At 33.7% G+C, this 22,561-nt stretch overlaps 1 protein-coding gene across 1 annotated transcript; it reads right to left on the bottom strand.

The window, feature by feature from the left end:
• Nucleotides 1-1,275: 1,275 nt before the first annotated feature.
• On the bottom strand, nucleotides 1,276-21,416 carry LOC110028593 (the record flags this gene model as incomplete). The annotated part of the gene is given in 3 exon segments (XM_020730500.1): nucleotides 1,276-1,525; nucleotides 1,616-2,219; nucleotides 21,141-21,416. Coding segments are annotated over 3 exon segments (996 nt in total), but the record flags the coding sequence as incomplete, so codon positions are not given.
• Nucleotides 21,417-22,561: the final 1,145 nt, after the last annotated feature.

The raw sequence follows: 22,561 nt of genomic DNA, 5'->3' as shown, positions 1-22,561 counted from the left end.
TTAAACTAATGGAGAAAATTTTTAAAAGAAGTTAAAATCAGCAAAAAAAAATAAAATATGCTGGACAATTTTATTAGCGTGATGCAAGCAATTTTTATGGAAAAATATTAGAAGTTAAAATGGTACCAAAGTGTGTAGACTTGAGTATGTCAGATATATTACACAATGAATAAGATATATATGAGCTCTAGTTTCTAGAGTTAAGTCAGCGTCGGTCTAATAAAAATGTCCTTCTAGAGTATAATGCAATAAGAAAATACAAAAGAAACTTTCAGGTGATTTTTATAAACTTATATTTGTTATCCAAAACTTCTAGATTAGAGTACAGGGCAACAAAAAAATTATTGATAGCTAAATTGCGAGCTAGTGGAATAAAAATATTGAGATGATTGTGTAAAAAATTTCCGAAGGATAAATTAATAAATGATTATATCAGGAAAACGGTCTGATAAACTTGAAGTAGCTTAGAAAAGTACAATGAATTACTGATAAAGGATTGGATAAGAAAAGGTGGTAAACTTAAGCTAACATGTATAGCAATTGCCAAAAGAAACTTTCAGGTGATTTTTATAAACTTATATTTGTTATCCAAAACTTCTAGATTAGAGTACAGGGCAACAAAAAAATTATTGATAGCTAAATTGCGAGCTAGTGGAATAAAAATATTGAGATGATTGTGTAAAAAATTTCCGAAGGATAAATTAATAAATGATTATATCAGGAAAACGGTCTGATAAACTTGAAGTAGCTTAGAAAAGTACAATGAATTACTGATAAAGGATTGGATAAGAAAAGGTGGTAAACTTAAGCTAACATGTATAGCAATTGCTCAAAATGATCATCCAAAAATAAGTTTAACAGCTCATGCAACAATCAACATGAACAATAGGAAAATGAGGAATCATTAACCAACACCAAAAGAGCTGGGAAAGAGTTAAAGAATGTAATGGTTATAATGCTAAATAGAGAATGAAGATTAAGAAAGTCACAAATATATAGGATAAGCCTACAGATGGAATGATCGTTGTTGAAAAACTATACCAACCAAATGAACGTGAGTAAAATGAAAAGTAAACTTAAGTTGCATTCATTAATTTTGTTCGAATAAAAAATTTTAACGCTCAAAATTTGACACTGATGAAGCAGAAGTCAAAACAAATTTGCAGGTCAACGAGAGACTAGGGAATCGTCAAATAAAAAAATAAAAAATAAAAAAACCAAAGATAACCAAAATTTGTAATCCTGGTTACAGGCAATAAGAGTGCAAGTTCTTACCTGAAATACTGCGTGCCTAAAGTGCTCATAGGACTGTGCATACATCATAGCTGGAGTCGGCCATTGTACATAAACAGCACTAGGAGAAGCCTGACTACATCCAACAGCACCAAATACATTTAGGGTTGAAGGGTCGACTGGCCTGTAGCCCATCTGAGAGAAAGCTCCATCATAGCGCATTTGAGAAGGCTGAAGAACATTGTGAGCTCCAACGGGAAAGTTATTACAAGGTACAAATCCCCTAGTGTACCTGAAAAGCATTAAACCATTACAATTTATTTGATTGCAAGATGAAGTTTACCAGTGTTTAAAAAAACTGCAAAAACGAGTTGCCTGAGACCTATCATAACTTCTATCATAATCAGGATCGCTGCGGTCCTTTTCTCGGTCTCTGAAGATGGCAACTCTGGATGCAGCATCCTTTATGCCCATCCTTTCTAACTCTTCCGTTACATTTCTGTAGGTTTCCTTTTCATCTCCACTTGACGATGAACTTCTTCCATCAGCAGCAGCAACAAGATCATTATCAGCAATGAAAGAGCAATTGAATATGCGGGCCCGTGCTTTATCATAATCCTCTTTTCGTTTTTCCACAGTGCGAAAAATGATCCGGTTCCCTTGTCCCTCCATATCTCTCAGGGAAGCTTTGCTAGTTTTTGGCCTTATAACAATCTTAAATTGTCCTAATTGCTCATTTTCTGGCTGCTTGGTAGGAATATCTGATAAACAGATGGCAGGATATCTGCTTTCAGGAGTTTTCCTTACTACAATCCTGCTGCCTGAACCATCTGCAATATTCTCGACCACAGAAGTTTGCAGTCCATAGTGTTGAGCTACACGGTGAGCTGCACATCTGAGGTAAGAAGTAGGGAAGTGCTGGAATTCAAATTGGCATTGATCAGAATTCTGCATGAACCTCTGAATATCCAATTCCATCCGTAACACTACAATTAAAGATAAATCATCAGCTCCAGAAAATAAATAAATATATAAATAAATTTAAAAATCATAGCAAAAAGTGATAATACTATGCATCTATTACATATATTTCAGACTAGTATAATCTCCAAAGAATTGCATTAGAACAAAATTATCACACGCACATTTGCATTTTCTCTGATAATGCTATAGATAAACAATAAAAAATAAAAGTTAGCTTAAACCGTTCATCTAAAAAAATAAAATTAGAGATAAGTGGGAATGGAAATAGTTCATTTCATCATTAGAAGTTAGATGTGCACTAAAACCATTACATGAGGAATTTCAATTATAAAAAGGTCTGAATGAAATGAATCAGTGTCAAAGGAAAGGATAATGCCCGAAGAAAAAAATCAAACTTCAAAATATATTAAAGGTCACTTCAGTTCCAAGTAAGAAACTGTAATGATTCTTTTGAGGTAAAAGGAGTGCCAAAGTAGGTTTGCATAATAGCCAAGAGAATGTAATTACAAGATGTAAAGGAAGTCCTAATAATTTTTATTCTGTTTGTCAGTAAGGTTATGAAGGGAATTCTAAATAGGTCTGTACACATGTTTCTATTTTGAAAATTGTATATCCTATTAGTAACAGCCACAGGAAACACTTAAAATATAATTACAAGATCAAACACGGCTATTTTCGCCGTGATTTGTCCAGAACAAGCAGAGCCCAAATTAATCTTTTTGGAGATAAAATGCTCAATATGCAATCAAAGGCTAACCACAATTGTTCAAACAAGGGGCTGTCAATGCTCAGAACGAAGGAAATAAAAGGGAGTAACTTCCTAACTCAAAATTGTAGTGGGATGGTTTCTATGAGAGGTGTAAGCATCGAGAAAGCATGTTCTTCACTACATTTAGAATGCATGATCCTCCAATGCTAGGTGCACAGTGACAGAACAGACATTATATTCACATCAAAATGTTTCATTAGCATTTTGCTTCTATCTACATAAATATCATAACACAGACTGGATTGTGCAAGCTTGCACCCATATAACATTCTCTTCATTGTTTTTTAATAAAAAATATTCAATTAAAAAAAAACATGTTGCAGTGAACAAACCACCTCACTGAGGCAAAAAGATAAAATTAGCACAATGTCTAGTTCAGGATAATATTGCCACAATCCCATGGGAACATAGCATGAATACTATAATAAGAATAAAATGATACTTTATAGCTCAATTATTTAAGTAATAAAATGATTAAATAAAAAATTACAGGCATGTTGGCCCGTAAGCATGATTTTGTACCTTAATGAACTGTAGGCTTGATCTAAAAAAAATTAAGGCAACAAATTACTAATGCTGTAATGAATGACATTGGCTATAACTTCTATTTAATAGTATGATATCTAGAGACTTTGATCCACTTAGGTGTGTTAAGGATAAATATAACAAGAGCTAACTTAAAATGAAAAAATGAAAATGTATTTAACTCTATCCAAAGAACTACGAAAATGGAAAAAAAAAAATGGAAATGTCATTTAGTGTGGATAATGAAGAACTCTGTGTGGAGTTTGTGTGTGTGTGTCTCTCTCTCTAAACAAATGGCCAAATGGCACATCGTATGTTATTTGTACCGTATAAGGCTGGTATTGAGTCAAGCTCCAGTAAATTGACCTCAACTCAAAAGAGGGAAAAAATGTTTTTTAGTCGAACCAAGTTGAAATAATTTATATAGTTAAGTTGAGTTGATTCAAACCAAGCCTCATAATTAAAAAAATATTTTATAAAGTACTAAATGATTACATCTATGCATATAAGCTTGTATTATGTATGAAGAAATAATTATACTTGTACAACATATACTTATGGCACACATATAAATGTATAGAAGTATGAGAACAACAAGATCAACAAGCCTTCCCACTAAGCGGGGTGGGATACATGAATTTTTTTTCTTCATTGTGTCCTATTGAGTGTCATATATTAATTTAATTTTAATAAATTAAGATCATTTTTTTTAGAAATGCCCAACTTTTTCTAGGTTCGCCTCTACCTTTCTTAACATAAGTCAAATCTAAAACATCAACTTTCCTAACAGGGTCATCAGATGGTTGATGTTTAATGTGATAAGGCGACTCTATAATTTTGTCTGACATTGGAGCTACTCTAACCCTTTCAAGGAAATATTCATTTCGCACTTCATCTCTCAGTTTAAAACTACTCATCCACCCGAGCATTCTCGTCGCAACAATTATAGGCCAACATTCTGCACCATAAAGCATTGCAGGTCTCACCATCATCTTATGAATTTTTTCTTTAAGTCAAAGCGGTACCTTTCTATCACACAATAGACCTGATGCATTCCTCCACTTCAAGCATCCAACTTGAATTCTACTAATAACACCCCCATCTACATAACCATCACTTTGAGCAATAAACCCGAGGTATCTAAAACATTCACTCATTATAATAACTTTATCACACATTGTTACAACCACGCCACTGGATCTAATAATACTAAAATTACATTCCATATTTTCAATTTTAGATTTACTCAAATGAAAGCCTTTAAACTCTAATGTTGACCTCCATAATTCAAGTTTTTCCTGAACTCTCTCTGGTCTTATCCATAAGAAGATATCATTAGCGAAAATTTTACAATGAGGTACATCTTTCTGTAAATGTCCAGTAAGAGCATCCACAACTAAAACAAAATAATACGGGTTTCAATATGATCCAAACTGGAATAAAAAAAATACTTGACCAATCATCCTTGTGTTTGAACACAAGGAACAACTCTAATATACATATCTTTAATGACTTGAATATAAACAATATTATTATTTTTCTTTTCTAGAAATTTCCAATGTACTTCTTGAGGAACTTTATCATAAGCTTTTTCTAAATTAACAAAAATCATATGTAGGTCCTCCTTATTCTCTCTATATTTTCCCATCAAACCTCTCAATAAATGTATAGCTTCCATAGTAGACTTGCCCAGCATAATCCAAACTGATTTTGAGAAATTTTTGTATCACATTATGACCTTTGTTCAATTATTCTCTCCCATAACTAATGTATGATAAATTAACTTAATTCCTTTATAATTTGCGCTCTTGTACATCCACTTTATTATTAAAAATAGGAATAGAGTATTTTTTCAACTCATCAAGCATCTTTCTAGTTTTTAAAATAATATTAAAATTTTTAATAAGCTAAAAAATTCTCAGAACTAAACATTTCTATACTTCTATTAGAATACCATCAGGTCCTACTGCTGTCCCACACTTTATTTTCTTTAAAGCATCCTTAACTTATGTTTTAATAATACGGCGATGGAAATAAAAAATATATTTTTTTATTTTTTTACGATATAAAGATCACTAAAATCAATAATATTATCACAATCTTCATTAAAAAGTTCATCAAAATATCTCCCATAATTATATTGAAGATCTTCATCTAAAAAAAATAATTTTTGATTTTTATCTTTAATACACTTTTTACTTTTCTTATCTTTTCGTTTGGCTAGTTCATACATATATCTTTCACACTCTTTAGTATGCAATTTATTATAAAGATCATGAAAAATAAAATTCTTAACATCACAAATTATTTTTTTAGAATCCCTACAGGGCAACCTTAACTAAGAACATATAAATAAATGACAATGTTTACATGAATCAAGTCACTTTCAAATTGAATCAAACTTAGCCAAGTAATTGCCGGATCAAAGAAAATTGACTTTGACTAGTTAATTAAAATTCGAGTGAGCATCAAGCGAATCTCAAGTTCGAGACATAATTATCAACTCTAATGCCATGCATCAACAAGATAAACTAGAAGATAACATTTGATTTAAATAATTATAACTAACAATAGTTTAAATAAATTAGTTGACATAATGCATCAATTTCTATAATTTGAATGTAAAATTTCAATAATATGTGACGTGCATCAACAATATCTTTTAGTGAAAAAGGTTTGGATGAAAGTTTTAACAAACAATAGCTTAAACATTTTGGATCTATCATACAAGAGATTGGGAATATTGATTCTAGTGCAAATGTTACAAATTTAACATGGAGAAATGTCTAAATAGAATCATGTGATGGAAAGAGAAATGCTATAAAAGCATTATTAAATAAAAAATATCAACAACAACAAACCTTTATGCCACTAAATGGGGTCGGCTATATGAATCATTTTTCTCCAGTGAGTGCTATTGAGTGACAGATTTTCATTTAATTATAATAACTTAAGATTATTTTTTAGACAACATGCCCAACTCTTTTTAGGTTTACCTCTACCTTTCTTAGCATAAAACCACTCATCCTTCTGAGCATTTGCATCTTAGCAACACTTAACTAAATTTTATGCTTCTCTTTTACAGGTCAACATTTCGTGCAATAAAGTGTTGTAGGTCTCACCACTATCTTATAAAATTTTCCTTTTAAGTTTAAGGGAAACTTTTTTATCACACGAGTTATGATGCATTCCTCCACTTCAACCATCCAACTTGAATTCTACTAATAACATCACCATCTATTAAAAAAAATTATCATGAAAACTAAAACTATAAATTTTATAAAAAATGCAATTAAACTAGTATTTAAATGAATTTAAATATCATGAGTTCAAGAAACAACAAGAACAACAAAGTCTTAATCCCACTACGTGGGGTCCGCTACAAGAATCATTTTTCTCCATTGCGTCCTATTTAGTGTCATAGTTTCACTTAGTTCTAATAAATTAAGATCATTTTTTATACAATAAGCCCAATTCTTCCTAGGTTAAAATAAGTTTAATGTAATGAAAGAAAAATGTTGGAAATGGAACTAGAAAATATTGATTGAGGAGTAATTATGTTAAAGATTTGATGGAAGCAGTACCTATGAAAAATAAGAGAGTAAAACTAAACATTATGAAAACAAATGCAGCATTTAACAACCGGAGAAAATTTTTGAAAAGGGATTTGGCATTACAAATTTATGTTAAGTTGTTAACCCTATGAGCTCAAGGTTCCTCATCTTGATTTTGATTGTAACAGAAAAATAATTATACATTCTAATATATGTAATAAGTTTTCCAAGTGCATTGAATCTATTATCAATCAAGATTATGTTAAATGGATTACAATATTTGCACACCTAGTAAGATACTAAATAGACAATGGAAATATAACTAACTGAGCAAGTTACGAGCAATGAAACTTTGGAGGGAGGCTTGGAAATCCTACAAAGTTAGGTATATGTTAGACGTCTATAAGAAAATCACTTGCATGATGAGTTGCTCACAATATAAAATTTACTCCAATGCTCATTAAAAATACATAATTATATATTTTAAATAAAATTTTCATTAAAATTTCTTGCACGCTATTCAAAGTACCTAAGATGAATGTTGCACAATCGACTTGCTTTTGAGGCGCTTGATATGCTTGCATGTTTTTTGAGGAAATTATATATAAATTAATTTTAAATAACTATTAAATAAATATATTTTTAACATACTCAAAATCACATCTAAAAAATTATATATTAGTTCATTAAAATAAACAAAATACTATTCACTTTATAAGTGTACATATCCGCATACAAGCAACACACACGTGTCTCAGTGGCACATGTTTGTATACCAACAATGCCTACATGCAAGTCCACACAACTGTATAGTAACAAATGCTTGTATACAGCGTGCGCTTGCACACCCATGCATGTAGGACATTCAAAACTACTCGTTGTTCGCAAACAATTCGTGTTTCGATCATTAAGAAGCCTGTGTTCGATTCACTCGCCAAGCAGACGAGCTAAACACGAACAATTTTTTTTTTTTTTGCACTCGATATATAAATGAGCAAAACAGGAACTAAGAATTTCGTTTGTGTTCGGCTCAAAATAGTTAAATTGTCTACAAGACTACAATGATTTATTATTAATTAAAATTATTAATTTAAAATATAGAATAAAATTATATTAAATAATATTTAAATGATGTTTTAATATAAATAAAAAGATTTAAATCTCATCCTACCCTTAACATCCTATGACTGTATGATTAGGGTTGTCAATATGGCTCTTTGTTCGCGAATAGTTTGTGTTATGCTCGCTAAGCAAACGAGCCGAACACGAACAAAATTTTTGTAAACTAGTCGAACACGAACAGTGATATTTTTTAACGAGTTGAACACAAGCTAAACCAAAGCTCGCTCATGTTCGGCTCGTTTACACACCTACATGCATGCCCAAAGCCCACAGACTAGGATAGGCGCTAGCGAGCATCTATGTGCACTAGCGTACATCCTAGCGTGGTGACTCTCCTAAGGTTTTGGCGTAATGGGGGATTTGATGGCTTCTTGTGATGTAAGTTCCCCTCCACTAATTCTCATTCCTTCATGGATAAGTCCTTTGCAGAAGTAGTTGTTGGCTCTGTTGCGATGAACTCCAAGAACTATAGTTTTCCTCAATTGTATCATGACACATTGGAGGGAGTGGTTAAACAGCCTTTTGCGTGGAAAGCTGGACGGAAGAGTGGAAAGCCAGTTTTGTTTCTCTAAGAACGATACCAATAATCTTGTGGCTAGTTGCAAATTCGCTTTGGTTGGTAAGTTCATATACGGTCATCCGAAAATGGAGGTTATCAGAAAGGCGTTTGATAGCCTAAAATTGCTTGGAGAACGAAAAAATTGGACTATTGGATGATAGACACATTCTTATTCAATTGAGTCGGGAGGACTACGCGTGGATTTTTACTAAATAGTACTTTAAAATTGAAAATAAGAGCATGAAATTGTTGAAGTGGTCAGTAGATTTTGACCCCCAAACCGAGCCTCCTACCGTTCCCATCTGGTTCAGATTCCCTAGTCTAAAGCTTCACCTCTTTACTCATGAAATTCTATTTTCCTTGGGAGCTATATCTGGGTGCACTATGAAAATGGACATTCCTATCTTCAACTTGACTAGGCCATCTGCGGCTAGGATTCTAATTGAACGAGATATAACTCAAGATGTGGCTGATGAGATTTGGATAGGCTTTGCACACAATGGATATTAATAGAAGGTGATGGTGTAGCAACACCCTCACTATTGTGCACATCATTGTATGTTTCGTCATTTATTGGAGAGCTGTTATGTTTTACATCCAGAGTTTAAAAAACCTCCCCCTAGCATGTATGAGGATGAAATAAATGCACATAATAAATAAATGGTTGCTAAAGAGAAGGAATTGAATCAAAATATGGAGAATGTAACATCTATCACAAAGGGGTGGGAAAAATTTGATAAGCCTCTAGCAAGGATTGAGGTGAGACCTGTTGATGAAGCCGTTTCTACTGTTGAGTTGATTTTAGCTGAAGAGGGCAGGGTTGAAGTAGGGAGGAGTACCTGCTAAAGATACATCACTCCCTGTTATTAGTGTTGAGACTAAAACCACTCCTATGGAGGAGGCACTTGCTACAGCTAGCATAGAGTTGGAAGGTGAATGGAAAACACTTTCTACAGCTAGCATAGAGTTGGAAGGTGAATGGAAAATAAAGAAAAGTAGGAGAAAGAAACGGGGCAATAAGGAGTTCAAACACTTGGAAATGAGAAATATCACAGAACAGGACTTAACACTATTATTTTGATGTTGACAGGTTAGCCAACCCCCTAGGACTTCTATGGGATGTAGAGCACCTTATGATTAACATGCTCATATGGAATATTAGGGGAATTGTTGACCCCAATTCCCTAAATAGATTAAATCATTTAATTAGGGTCAATAATATTTGGCTATCTTGGAACCTTTGGTGACATTTGTTGAGGAAAAGTTGGGGTACTTATAAAGACACAGAACAGGACTTAACACTATTATTATGATGTTGACAGGTTAGCCAACCCCCTAGGACTTCTAGGGGATGTAGAGCACCTTATGATTAACATGCTCATATGGAATATTAGGGGAATTGTTGACCCCAATTCCCTAAATAGATTAAATCATTTAATTAGGGTCAATAATATTTGGCTATCTTGGAACCTTTGGTGACATTTGTTGAGGAAAAGTTGGGGTACTTATAAAGACACTTTCTTTGCATTACTAATGTCTCTAACAAAATTTGGCTCTTCTATAAAAGGCATCTGGATGTGATGGTGATTAGAAATGAACAATTCTTACATATATATGCGAGGAAGAAAAAATCAAGGGCTTTGCTACATTTGTGCATGCAAACACGGTACACTCAGCTAGGTTGGAGCTTTGGAATCAATTACTTAAGTCAAAACATGAATGAAAACTGATAAGTTGGTGCAGATTTCAATATGATCATTTGCAACTCAGAGAAGAGGGAGGGAAACCTCCTAACCCCCAGTCGATTACAGACATTTCTAATATTATCTTAGAGGCTAGTTTATTTGAATTGGGCTTTATTGGACCTAAATTTTATTTGGAGAAGGGGGAAAGTTTGGGAAAGATTAGATAGAATTCTAGTTAATCAAAATCGGTTAAATTGTTTTAAGGTATCAAAGGTGCATCATTTCTCTAGGATTTGCTCTGATCACTGCCTTTTTTTACTTAATATTTCCTTGCTTCCTAAACCTAGTAAACAACCCTTCAGATTCTTGAACTCTTGGTTGAATCATATGGGGTTTCAGGGGTGCGTTAAGAACTAGCACAATGAGCTTAATGGAAATTCTTAGACTAGACTGTGGTTGTTACATACAAATTTAACAAAAGCTCTGAATAAATGAAATTGGAAAGAGTTCGGGAATGTCCACAAAGATTAGAGGATGACAAGAGGAGGATAGCTCTGGATTTGATTTGATACTAGCTCAACAAAACCTAATGCAAACAGTTAAGTGGGAGGAGGATTTTCTCAGACATAAAGCTAAGGAGGTCCATTTCAAGGAAGAAGATAGGAATTCCAAATATTTTCATGCTTGTATTAGAAGTAGAAAGTCTTTTAACACTATCCTTAAAATAAAAAATGAGAATGGAGATTGGTTATCAGATCAGGAGGAAATTGGTGAAAATGCAGCCAATTTCTCCTCCAAGCTTTTCAATGGTGGTGGAGATTGTTTGCCAATTAAGATAGAGCTTTTAGCTAAGCAGAAGGTAAAATCTATAATGTTAATTCAAATTTAACCAAAATACCTGATGAGGAGGAAATACTAGAAGCTTTGAATAGTATTGATGATAACAAGAACTGGCTCTAATGGATTCACAGCCAAATTTTATAAAAATTGTTGGAAGATCATTAACATGGATGTCATTGATGCCATACGATGTTTCTTCAAGGGGGTTGACCCGGTAGCTATTTGTACTCCACCATCATACTGATTCCTAAAAACACTATCAAGTCAACTTGGGATCATTTTCGACTCATTTGCTTGACCTATGTGGTTTCTAAAATCATAGCAACATCTTTGTAGCTCGTGTGAAATCTATCCTCAATGATAACATATCTCCTAACCAATCAGCATTTACCAAAGGGAGGGTTATTACTGATAGCATCATTTTGGCCCAAGAGCTTGTTGATGAACTAGACAGGAAATGCAGAGGTGGGAATCTGATTTTAAATTGGATCTGAAGAAGGCCTATGATACTATAAGCTGGAATTTTATCACTAGAGTGCTTCAGGCAAGAGGGTTCGGTGAGGATTTCATTCATATCATCACTAGATGGCTGAAATGTCACCAATACTCTGTGTTGGTCAATGGTAAAACTTTTGGTTGTTTCTCATCAGTTAGAGAAATCAAGCAGGGAGATCCTGTTTTCCTTGCACTCTTTATTTTAGCATTTGATTATTTTTCTATTATACTGAATCATTTAAAATGCACATACCAATATATACAATTCCATAACAGAGCTAAAATAGTGATTGCCCATTTGGCACATGCTGATGATGTTATAATTTTTGCAAATGCTTCAAAGAATTCAGTGAGGAAGAAACACAAATTACTTTCTATGTTTCAAGACAACTCAGGTATGTTATTCAATAAAGAGAAATGTCAGATTTTCATGCACATGGGTACATCTTTCATCAGCTGAATAAAATCTTTAACAGGTTTTGCAACCTCCAAGCTTCCAATTAATTACCTTAGGGTGAACTTGCTTAAGGGGTGTGTTCCTCAAACTCAATTTGATGGTGCTGTTCAGAATATCAAAGCTAAGATGATGGATTGGAAACTCTTTCCTTTCTTTTGGGGGAAAGATTATTCTCTTCAAAAGCACGCTTAACTCTATTCCTCTCTATACTCTTCAAGTTCTCATATGAAAAAAAGCACTCAACATATGCTAGAACTATGTTTACAAGTTCTCATGGGGTGGGGAGAAAAATAGAAGGCATGGGGCAGCTTGGAATATATTGTGCAAACTTGTTTCTGCAGGGGGACAAGGCTTCAGGGATTTCATCACTGTGTTAAAATAAATGCAGTTAAACTATGGCTTAAATTTCGGGTTGGTAATTCTCTTTGTGCGAGCTTTATCTCTCAAAAATATTGCAAGGGGAAACATCCTGTAAATGCTAGCTATAATGTGGGCGATTCTAAAGTTTGGAAAGTTATGATTGAAGTTAAAAATTAGGCTAAGGGGTTGATCTATTGGAATCTTGGAAATGGGAAAACCTCCTTTTGGCATGATGTTCGGTGTTTGTAGGACTTCTCACATGTTGACAAGAATAGCAAAGGTGTGAGTTGGTAGCTCATTGGTGGTATAACAACCAGTCGAATCTGGAGTTGTTGAAGGAGACTGTGGGTGATGTTCGTGCCTTGGCCATTTCCAAAATCCCCATAGACACCAACATAAAGGATTAACTCATCCTGAGGTCTACCAGAACTCTCTCTCACTATAAACATTTACTATAATTTATTTTCTTGGAGGATTGTTGATTGGGGAAAAGCTACTTGCAATAAACATATTACCCCTCAATGTCATTCTTTTTGTAAAGATTATATTCCCCATCACTTCCCGTCGATGATATTCTCAAATTAAAGGGTTTACTTGTCCCATCACAATATTGTTTATGCAAATAGGAAGAGGAGAATGCTAATCGTTTGTTCTTTTACTGCTGATTCACTAAATCTGTTTGGAATCATATATCTCTTACTTTCTGTTTGGGCAGGACTGACCCTGGTGGGAAGAATATGGAGGAATGCTTTGGAATGTGAAGCCTAAACATCTTTTTGATTTGCTTACTGACATTATTTGTTGGTTCATTTGGATGGCTAGAACTTCAATTAAACACAGGAACTGGTTGGCAAATCCTATATCTGTGGCTGCCAAGACAGCTAATTACATTTATAAAATCTTTAAATATGGTGATAACAATGTTTCTTTTCCGACAAGAGACTTGATACTGATACTATAAAAGCTATGCAGTGAACAAGATTTGCATTTACAACCCACATCTTGTGGTTCAATCCTCCAAACCTGTGGAAGAAAGTAAATGTTGAAGGCTTTTGGTCCCAAAAATATGTTGGGGCGGGTGGGGTGTTTAGAGAAGAATTAGGTAGTTGTATATGCTATTTTGCTCCTTCTGTGCAGATGGCCTCTCCTGTGGAGTCAGAACTATAAGCTATCCTCCTGGTGGCTAAGATTGTTGCTGCTTTCAAATGTACATAATTCAATTTGAAACTGTTTGTTTTGTGTTTTTAAAATACTTTAATGTTGAACTTAATCCCCTTTGGAACCTTTTACATTTGATTAGAAGAATCTTAATGCAGGTCAAAGAGATGCATGTGATGTGGAGTTTCATTCACAAGGAAGGTAACTCCCCAACTCATTGGCTCGCAAACAAAGGTGCTCGTTTAGATGGAGGTCTAATTGATTCTTCACCCCCTACCACACTTAATATACTCCTCAAAGGAGACCTCTCTGAGATAACTTATATTAGAACTACTACTTTATTCTTTTGTTATTTTGCCTCCTGTGTGTAGGTGTGAGTTGTATTTTAGTGGGAAAGTTGATCCATAGGTTTTTAGTTCTAGTGTGAGTTGTATGGTGTTGGTGTAGAGGATTGATATCCCCTATGTATAACTTTTTACTGGAGCAATAAAATTCCCTATGGAGCTCTCTAACTTTATATGTATGTATGTATGTATGTATGTATAAATATAAATATATATATATGATCAAATAATTCATGAATATCATTAATCATTAACGCACATGCAAAAAGAGCCTCTGAACTAATAGTTTTACCCTTTAATCAACCATAAATGCATAAGTTACATCTGCGTACAACATCATTTAATCGCTTCTTCATTTGTAAGCACAACTCTAAAACACCAAACTAAAAAAAAAAGCCAAACAAGCTAAACACCAACCACTCAGAAAAATCATAGCTCCTCGTGACCTTCTCCTTCGCAGCCTCATAATTGGACAAAAGTGTATCCTTAGCCGCATCCAACTTCTCCGTAGCCTTATCCTTCGCAGCTTCATATCCCTCCTTCACCTTGCTCGCCGCATTCCCGGTCATGTCATAAGTCGCCTCCTGCGTTTTCCCTGCCTTAACTTTACCAACCTCCACAGTTTCTTTTGCTTTCTCAATAGTGGCATCCTTAAAACTAGATGTCTTCTCTGTAGCGTCGTTTGTCTAATCTTTAGTTTGGCTTGCTGTCCGATGTTGTATCCTTCACCTTTCCTGAGACTGAATCCTTAGCACCCTGTAGGCAGTCCTTAGCAATTCCAGCCTTCTCCTTGATGTATGCTCCCACATCAGAAGCGATGCCACCAGCGCTGTCCTTGGCATCATACCCTGCTTCCTTCGCCTTGCTGGCGGCTTCCTCTGCCTTCTCCTCCTTGTCTTCAGTGGGTTAATGCTTGATGCCTAGGCCACCGGATATCTTGTCTTTGGCCCACGAAGTCCATGAGTCCGAGCCTTCCTGCAGCTTATCATCATCGCTGGTAATTAAGGCCTCATCTGTGTCGGTCTTCCCCGTTGATGTAGTTGTTGTTATGGCCAAAGGTAAAGAGAAAAGTAGTATTGTTGTGAGAAAGAGAAGAAGGGTTTTGTTTGCCATGGAAATTTAGATTGATGGTATATATATATATATATATATATATATATAGTGTGTGTGTGTGTGTGTGTGCCCTTGGATGACAAGTTGGTAGGAAGCTGCGTTGTCAGTCGTAAGACTTCTCTGACCTGATTTCGATCCCCACGAGGACGGATAGCACATATGGCAAGCGGTATTCTCAAATATAACCCTTTAGACACACACACACACACACACACACACACACATTAATTTATGTGAACATAAAACTATCAAATCCTTACAAGTGTTTTAGATTACGATGGGATTAAAAAATTTATAAAACTCTTATGTTTTAAACTTTTTAATCTTATTAAAACTAGCACTCTACATCAATTTGTACTTTTTCTAACCTCACATGTTGGCTTCATGCATAACACTGAATTTTATTTTGGCTTGTTTCCGTTCGGTGTAAGAGAAAGTATATTTGGTTGCACTCATCTGAAAGGAGAGTGTGTTCGTATGGAGATTCTCCATCTACTTGAAGAGACTATTGTGCGATGCATTGAGATGCTAGTCCAGAGTAGCTGTTAAGCATTGAGATGCTAGTCCATAGCTTCCTCACTAGCATATACATGCAACATCAGGGCCAACGCCAAATCAGCCTTTCTACTTCAAGGAATTATTTTAAATTATTGCTGAGGGTGTCATCTTTCTCTTGTCGTCTTACTTTGGTTTCTTCTATGAACACAAAAGCCAACAGTACAAAAACTTATGAGTTGTCTTTTATAATAGGAACACATTGCCTGGTGCATTATTTCTCTGTAAGCTTGGCACCTAGACCACATAAAAAATAATATTTAATCTGAAGTTTGGGATGAAAGGTTCCACATTAGCTTCATCACTAGCATAAACATGCAACATTAGGGTCAATGCCAAATCAACCTTTGTCACCCCTCCTACTTCAGGAAATTATTTTAAATTATTGGTGAGGATGTCATTTTTCTTTTGTCGTCTCACTTTGATTTCTTCTACGAACACAAATTCCAACAATACATGGAACTTAAGGCTTGTCTTTTATAATAGGAACACATAGCCTGGTGCATTGGTCCTTTGTTGTTGGATTTCCAATTAAATCCTTATCTTTTTAGCAATAGTTAGATATCTTTGTCAAATTGGAAGACTTGCTTATTTCCTTGAATGCAAAAATTTTGGTGTTAGTTTCGAAGATACTAATAGCAAATGCAAAAACTTTGGTTTTAGGTTCGAAGATATTAATAAATATTTCTCTCAAAAGAATTTCTTAAGCAAATGCCTGCCATCCAGATTTTGTTATGTATTCTTTCAAATTTTGTCTTTTATCTAACTTCCAAATGTCATCTCCAATTCACCTTGGCTTAGTGTTTGAAAGCTTTAGCTTTAGAGATCTTAGGTTTCAGGTTTTAAATATGTGGTGTTGTGTGTTTGGGTGTTCGCGTGAAAAAATAAAAATAAAAAAAGACCTTTCAATTGTCATTTGATCCATTTTTCCATTACATGACTAATAGGATAGAATTAAGCTCGAAGTTTAAAATTGCACAATTAAATATTGAGGATATTTTATCTGTGTAGTGAGACATAAGCCTCGAGTTATTTTGAGCGTCAGAATCAATAAATTGAACAAAACAATAAGTATTATATTATGTACAAAGTATATAGTAAGAAGAAATATTTTAACTTTACCTATCAATAGGTTAAATGTAACATTTTAACATCCTAATAGGATCAAAGTAATTTTTTTCAAAATAGGAAGTAGCATGTTAACATTGAAAATCATACAATATGAAAGGTTATACAAACATCAATGTGTGACATAATACCATAATAATTATAAATAGCCCAATAAAATTAATCTCTAATACTCATATTGTCATCCATCAAAGTAAAAACATAAATGCGAAAATTTTTAAATTCAAAAGTCTCGTGACACTTATCACTTAATAAACATTCATTAGAATCATCAGTATAAAAATTTACTTTCTTCCTCATCCATCTTCAATTGCATTTCTAATTCCCTCATTCATCCTATCTTAAACCTCAATCAATTTATTTTTATTTAAGCAGAATTAATTAATAAGCTATTTATTAGATTTTTAAATAATTACTATGTTGATAATCACAATTTTAATTATACTGTCAATAATGTATTATGTGGTTATGCAAAGAATGTTTATTAGAATTATTTTACTTATATTAATTTAGAAAAAATGATCAAATCATGTACGTTGCACCAAAACTAAGGCTTGGCTAGCTTCAAATTATGTGAGGGTCAAGTCTCAATGTAGTACCCAATGAGACGTAAGCCTCATCACCAATTTTTCAAAAAAGAAATGTTTAGACAAACCTCAAAACGGGTCTCATATTGTGCAATTTTAAACCATGATTAAACTTTTAACAATCTTTAAAACTATAACCATGCAATAGTTGGCATTTCATAGTTTTCATATTGTGAATCCTAACCGCACAAAAGTACTAAAAATAGTGTTATTAAAGCGCAAAGAGTAGAGTGAAGCGACGCTTTTATCAACCAAAACACTAATAGGTCATACAAAACTATTAATATATAAATACATGCATTATCAATTATAAAATATAAAGTATGACTTAAAATTTGATATAAAATAGAAAAAAAATGTGGTACAATACATAACTTGAAGATAAATATTGGGGGTATACCTGCAAATTAAAATTTCAATCAATTTTTAATAATATGGTGTAATAATTAAAAATAAAAAAATTACAAAAAAAACAGCAAATTAAGTCCAGCGCCTCAACGAAACAAAGCAAAGCGAGTGTTGCGTGCTTCACTTTACTCAAGAAGCACACTTTTTAAAACATTGACTACAATTAAGAAAATATAATTTTTTATCAGGATAATTGTAAACCGTGAAATGTTCTAAAAACAAAGAAATTGTCAATTACCTTAGCTTTGATAATTTCATCAAAGTAAAGAAAATTCAAAAACATAGAAAACTAGTAAATAAGAGGCCAATTTATAACCTTATTTGATAAGACAAATCTTACATAAGGGTAACCTAGTAAATAAGAAACTTTTCTTATTGCAATTCTTAAAACATGCTAAATGAAGATAAATACAGCTTAAATCAAAAGAAGTTTCCTTTTGGATCTCCTTACGGGTGGCAAATCATGATAGGATTAAGCGAAGGGCTTAGGAGAGTGTATTTTAAGTAATTTTCATAGTTCCCTCATCTTGCATCATTTTTCTCTTTGATCGTTCATGTAACAAGAATTTTAGTTCTTCAAATTAAAATTTAATCTCATCCAATACTTGCATTTCTAACCTTCCATTGAACATTTCATAATTTTCATAAGAGCTCCTCGATCACTATGCACTATGTAATAAAATTTTAAACTTTTTTTTTTACTTTTGCGCAAAATTCTCTAACGACAAATATGAATGATACTAATATTAAACTGGGGAATTAGTTGTCTCCTAAGGCACTACTATAGTCATTACATGTCATTGCACCCCGAGTGTTAGGCTACTTCTTATTGTTCCAAGTTGTTGAAGCAATGTAGAGGGAGGCTAACGATCTCCCCTATAGGCCTATTGCCTTTATTTCTTCTCCAACAACAATAAAAACATATCCTTAACTTTCAATTCAAGAATAAGTCATAAAAGACATCAATTACTACAAATAATCACCTCAGCCACTGAAGGAGGCTGCTCCTATAGTGGTGAGGACATCAAAGAGATTAATCAAGGCCTAGCTTAATATAATGAAAACTAGTTGGGTTCACAAAGACTAGTTTGACTTTGGTCCAAGAGGATTATTGTTGTTTGATTCGTCATCTCAAGATGTGCATTAAACATCAAATCATGATCACATAAATCTCTACACCAATATTGCACAATATTAGCACTTCGATCAAAACAAAGATTATGTTAATTAGCGACCAACCAAGAAGGCCATCAAAGTGATTATGATGTTTCTTACATCCATCAAATCATAAATAATATTTATATGATATATGAACACAATATTAGTTAATAGCAACATCAGGAATGATCATTAGTATCTGTGTGGCACAAGCACAACACCAATACTGTCATATCCATAAAATATCTGAAAGCCTACTGCACATTGATGCTAAAGAACTTAAGAGTCACAACCCTAACAAAAGTTTAGTGGGTTTAAAGAACTACTCCTCTTTAGTTCAATCAAAACAATCTTCCATGAGCTCGATAACTATATGTTCAACCATGTTCATCCAAAAGATAATTAATAAATTGAGCATCACAAGGCTTCTACAAAACTCCATGCTACGAAGGAGTTGATAGTTTCTTATCTAGATTGCTTACATCCAAGAGTGCCCAAAGGGGAAGATGTAAAAAACAAATGAATTCCACATTTTAAATCTTGGGAATGGTATTTTTGTCCACCGAAATACAAAAAATTTATTGACAAACAACCATTATAATGACAATCTACTCAATAATTACCACTAATATGTTGAAATAACCTTCTTTCGGATTCTAGGAAAACCCCAAACCCCAAGTATTGAAGGCATTTCTTCTTCGGAAAACAACATGGTTGGGCTTCTCTTTGTCTGTTGCAAGTTCGTTTACCAATATTGGAGAGCCCGTAGTGCTAAGAAGCACGGTAAGATGTTCGGCACTCCAACCATTCTCACATCTAATAGTTTGGAAGCCATGAGAGAAACCTACAAATTCCATTTTTCTAAGCAATGGGACAGCAATCAGTCTAACTAACTGTTGCAATCTTCCAACCAATGTCCCTCCATCAGGGATGGCTTAAATTTAACTGGATGGGGCCTTACTCCCCTCCCACATGGTTGGCATCGGCATCATTCATCATGATGAAACAGGTCTTGTTCTTTTTGCCACCGGCGAGCCTATTGAACACAGGGACAGCACTTACATGGAGCATCGAGCCATTTGTTCCATCAAAAAGTTTTTCAAGCCATAGAAAGCTAAACCACAACACGCGGAAGATTTTTCTTTTTGCCTGCTTCTAAGCAAGTTTTGTTTCAACACATGGATAGAAAGAAAAAATTGGTCGCACATGCTTGTGCACATGGGACCTTACAGGATATTTTTTGCTATGAAGGTGGATAGCTCCCACTTTCTTTTTTTCCTTTGTTGATTTTGGCCGAGCCAATTTTTGGTGGCTCGGTGTAGCTTTCTTGTAACAATCTTTTATTTCTGTTAATGCAAATTGCAATATTTCAAGTAACTACGAAAGGAGTGAAGATTGCAGATAAGATAATGTTTCTCAAAAATTCAGCATAAAGACTTGATTTCTTACTGATTTCACAACAAAGATCATTTATCATGATATGAAATGTTTGCATACAACAGGAAAGCAAAAAGTTCAACACTACATCTCCAAGTTGAATAATTAGGATATACCGTAACCAATTAGGTGCAAACACAATCAGAAGTTAGTAGGTTTGTACATTGTAAAATTGAAGATTATAGTAATATAACTATTACATGAGGTCATATGAAGGGGTCTAAGACCATATATCAAACTTAATGGCAAAAGAACGAACATGCAAGAGGCTCTCCAGATCTCAATCATACACAATTCTAATCTAATCTCCCTTATAAAAATCACATTGGACCAAACAATTAAATTTTCCCTATTAAGATCCAGAAAAAGAAAATCATAAACTGGGTTGATGGGTGCGCCAGGAACAAAATTAAGCAAAAAATTTCACGGAAAATAAAAACAACTAGAAAGCTAAAATCAAACCAACAGAAAAGGCCTAATTACCGAAGGATCCACGATTACGCCTTCAAAATAAAAAAAAAATTCAAAAAAAGCAACTTCACGAAAAATACAAACCCTAAAAATAACATCCCCAGCACCCGCCACAACAAACAGAACAAAATTTTTTAAAAAGCCGAAACCTAAAGAAATCGGAGAAGGACAAACGACATAAAAAGCAAAAGAACAAACCGGTAAGACGATGACGAGGATTCTCAAGGGCCTCCACGAGGAAGGGATCAACCTGCGATAGCTTTCCTCTCTCCTCCACCTCCTTTATAGAGACGGTTACATCCGCCGGCTCACATGAAAAGCATCCCGGAGAAGATTCCATATTCTTCTCGCCTTCTGACTTCCTTTTCCACTTCGTAAAGGTGAGGAAGAAGAGAAAAGGTGGAGTTCCCTCCCTCTGCCGTCGTCCTTCCGAAGGGGGAAACTGAAGAGAGACGACGAAGCGACCGCCTTCCTCTTTTGATTCCATAAGCCTGCAAATAAAAAAGAAAAAAAAGAATATAGATCGATCTCAGCCGTCCATGATTCTGATCGAACGGAGATGCTCGCTTCGATTTGTTTAATACTTGCTTGTGGGCATGATCGGGTTTGAAAGGGCTATCGCGATTCGTAAATATGCACCGTCCACGATGAGATCGTTGACTGAACGGTGCAGATTCATTTCACTAGTTTGACAATGTGACCTTTTTTTTTTAAGAGAGGAAAAAAATTTTACTTTCATCACTTGTTTGGGATCATTTTTTTTAACAAATTTATTAAGTGCATTTTTTTCTTATTTTTAATGTTTGATTTTAAAATGCAAAATAATTTTTTTAAAACAGTTAAATCATCTAAAGGCCATTTTAAGTGTTTTTAAAAATAACTAAATATTTTATAAGATATCAAATATAATTTATTTTAAATAAAATTAATAAAATAAAATAAAATAAAATAGAAAAAAAAATTTGATTCCAAACGACCTTAATTTTTATGTATTTACATATTTAACGCCATATTTACATGCATAGCATAGCATGTTGGTGCTTTAAATATTTACATGAATTTATATATTTTACTTTTAAAAAGCAGTAATAATATAATTTTTATGTGTTGCTAAAAACTTTAGTGATGTTTGTGCAAATATGAAAGTTTAGGTATAAGATATAAATTTGTTTATTTTTATACTAAATATAACAACTTTTACTTAAGTCTATTATAATATTTATAGAATCCAAAACATAGTTATCTAAAGCTAACACCACATACCACATGTTATGTTAACATAATTTTAAAAATATATATAGTTTATTGAGGATAAATAAAAATTAACTTTAAAAAGTTTTTCACCCCTAAACTTGAATTTTTAAATATTGTAAAACATTACAGTACCTAAAAAGTGTGAACAGAGAAAAATTTAACAGATTAAATATCTATCACAGGGTTCTAAACATGAAATTAGTACAGGTACAAGAAATAAAAGCATGTATTTATAGGAGTAAGTAAATTTCAAAAACAGGTTTAGCAAGTAAAGTCCTAAGTAAAGAACTACAATCACATACAGGCGGTATATATAAAACAAGGTACTTGAAGTGGAGCGAAAGTAAATAGCTCTAAAGTTCACA

Source organism: Phalaenopsis equestris, unplaced genomic scaffold (genome assembly GCF_001263595.1).
Source record: "Phalaenopsis equestris unplaced genomic scaffold, ASM126359v1 Scaffold000516, whole genome shotgun sequence".
Lineage (NCBI taxonomy): Eukaryota > Viridiplantae > Streptophyta > Magnoliopsida > Asparagales > Orchidaceae > Phalaenopsis > Phalaenopsis equestris.
This window is presented reverse-complemented; position numbering and strand designations above follow the sequence as displayed.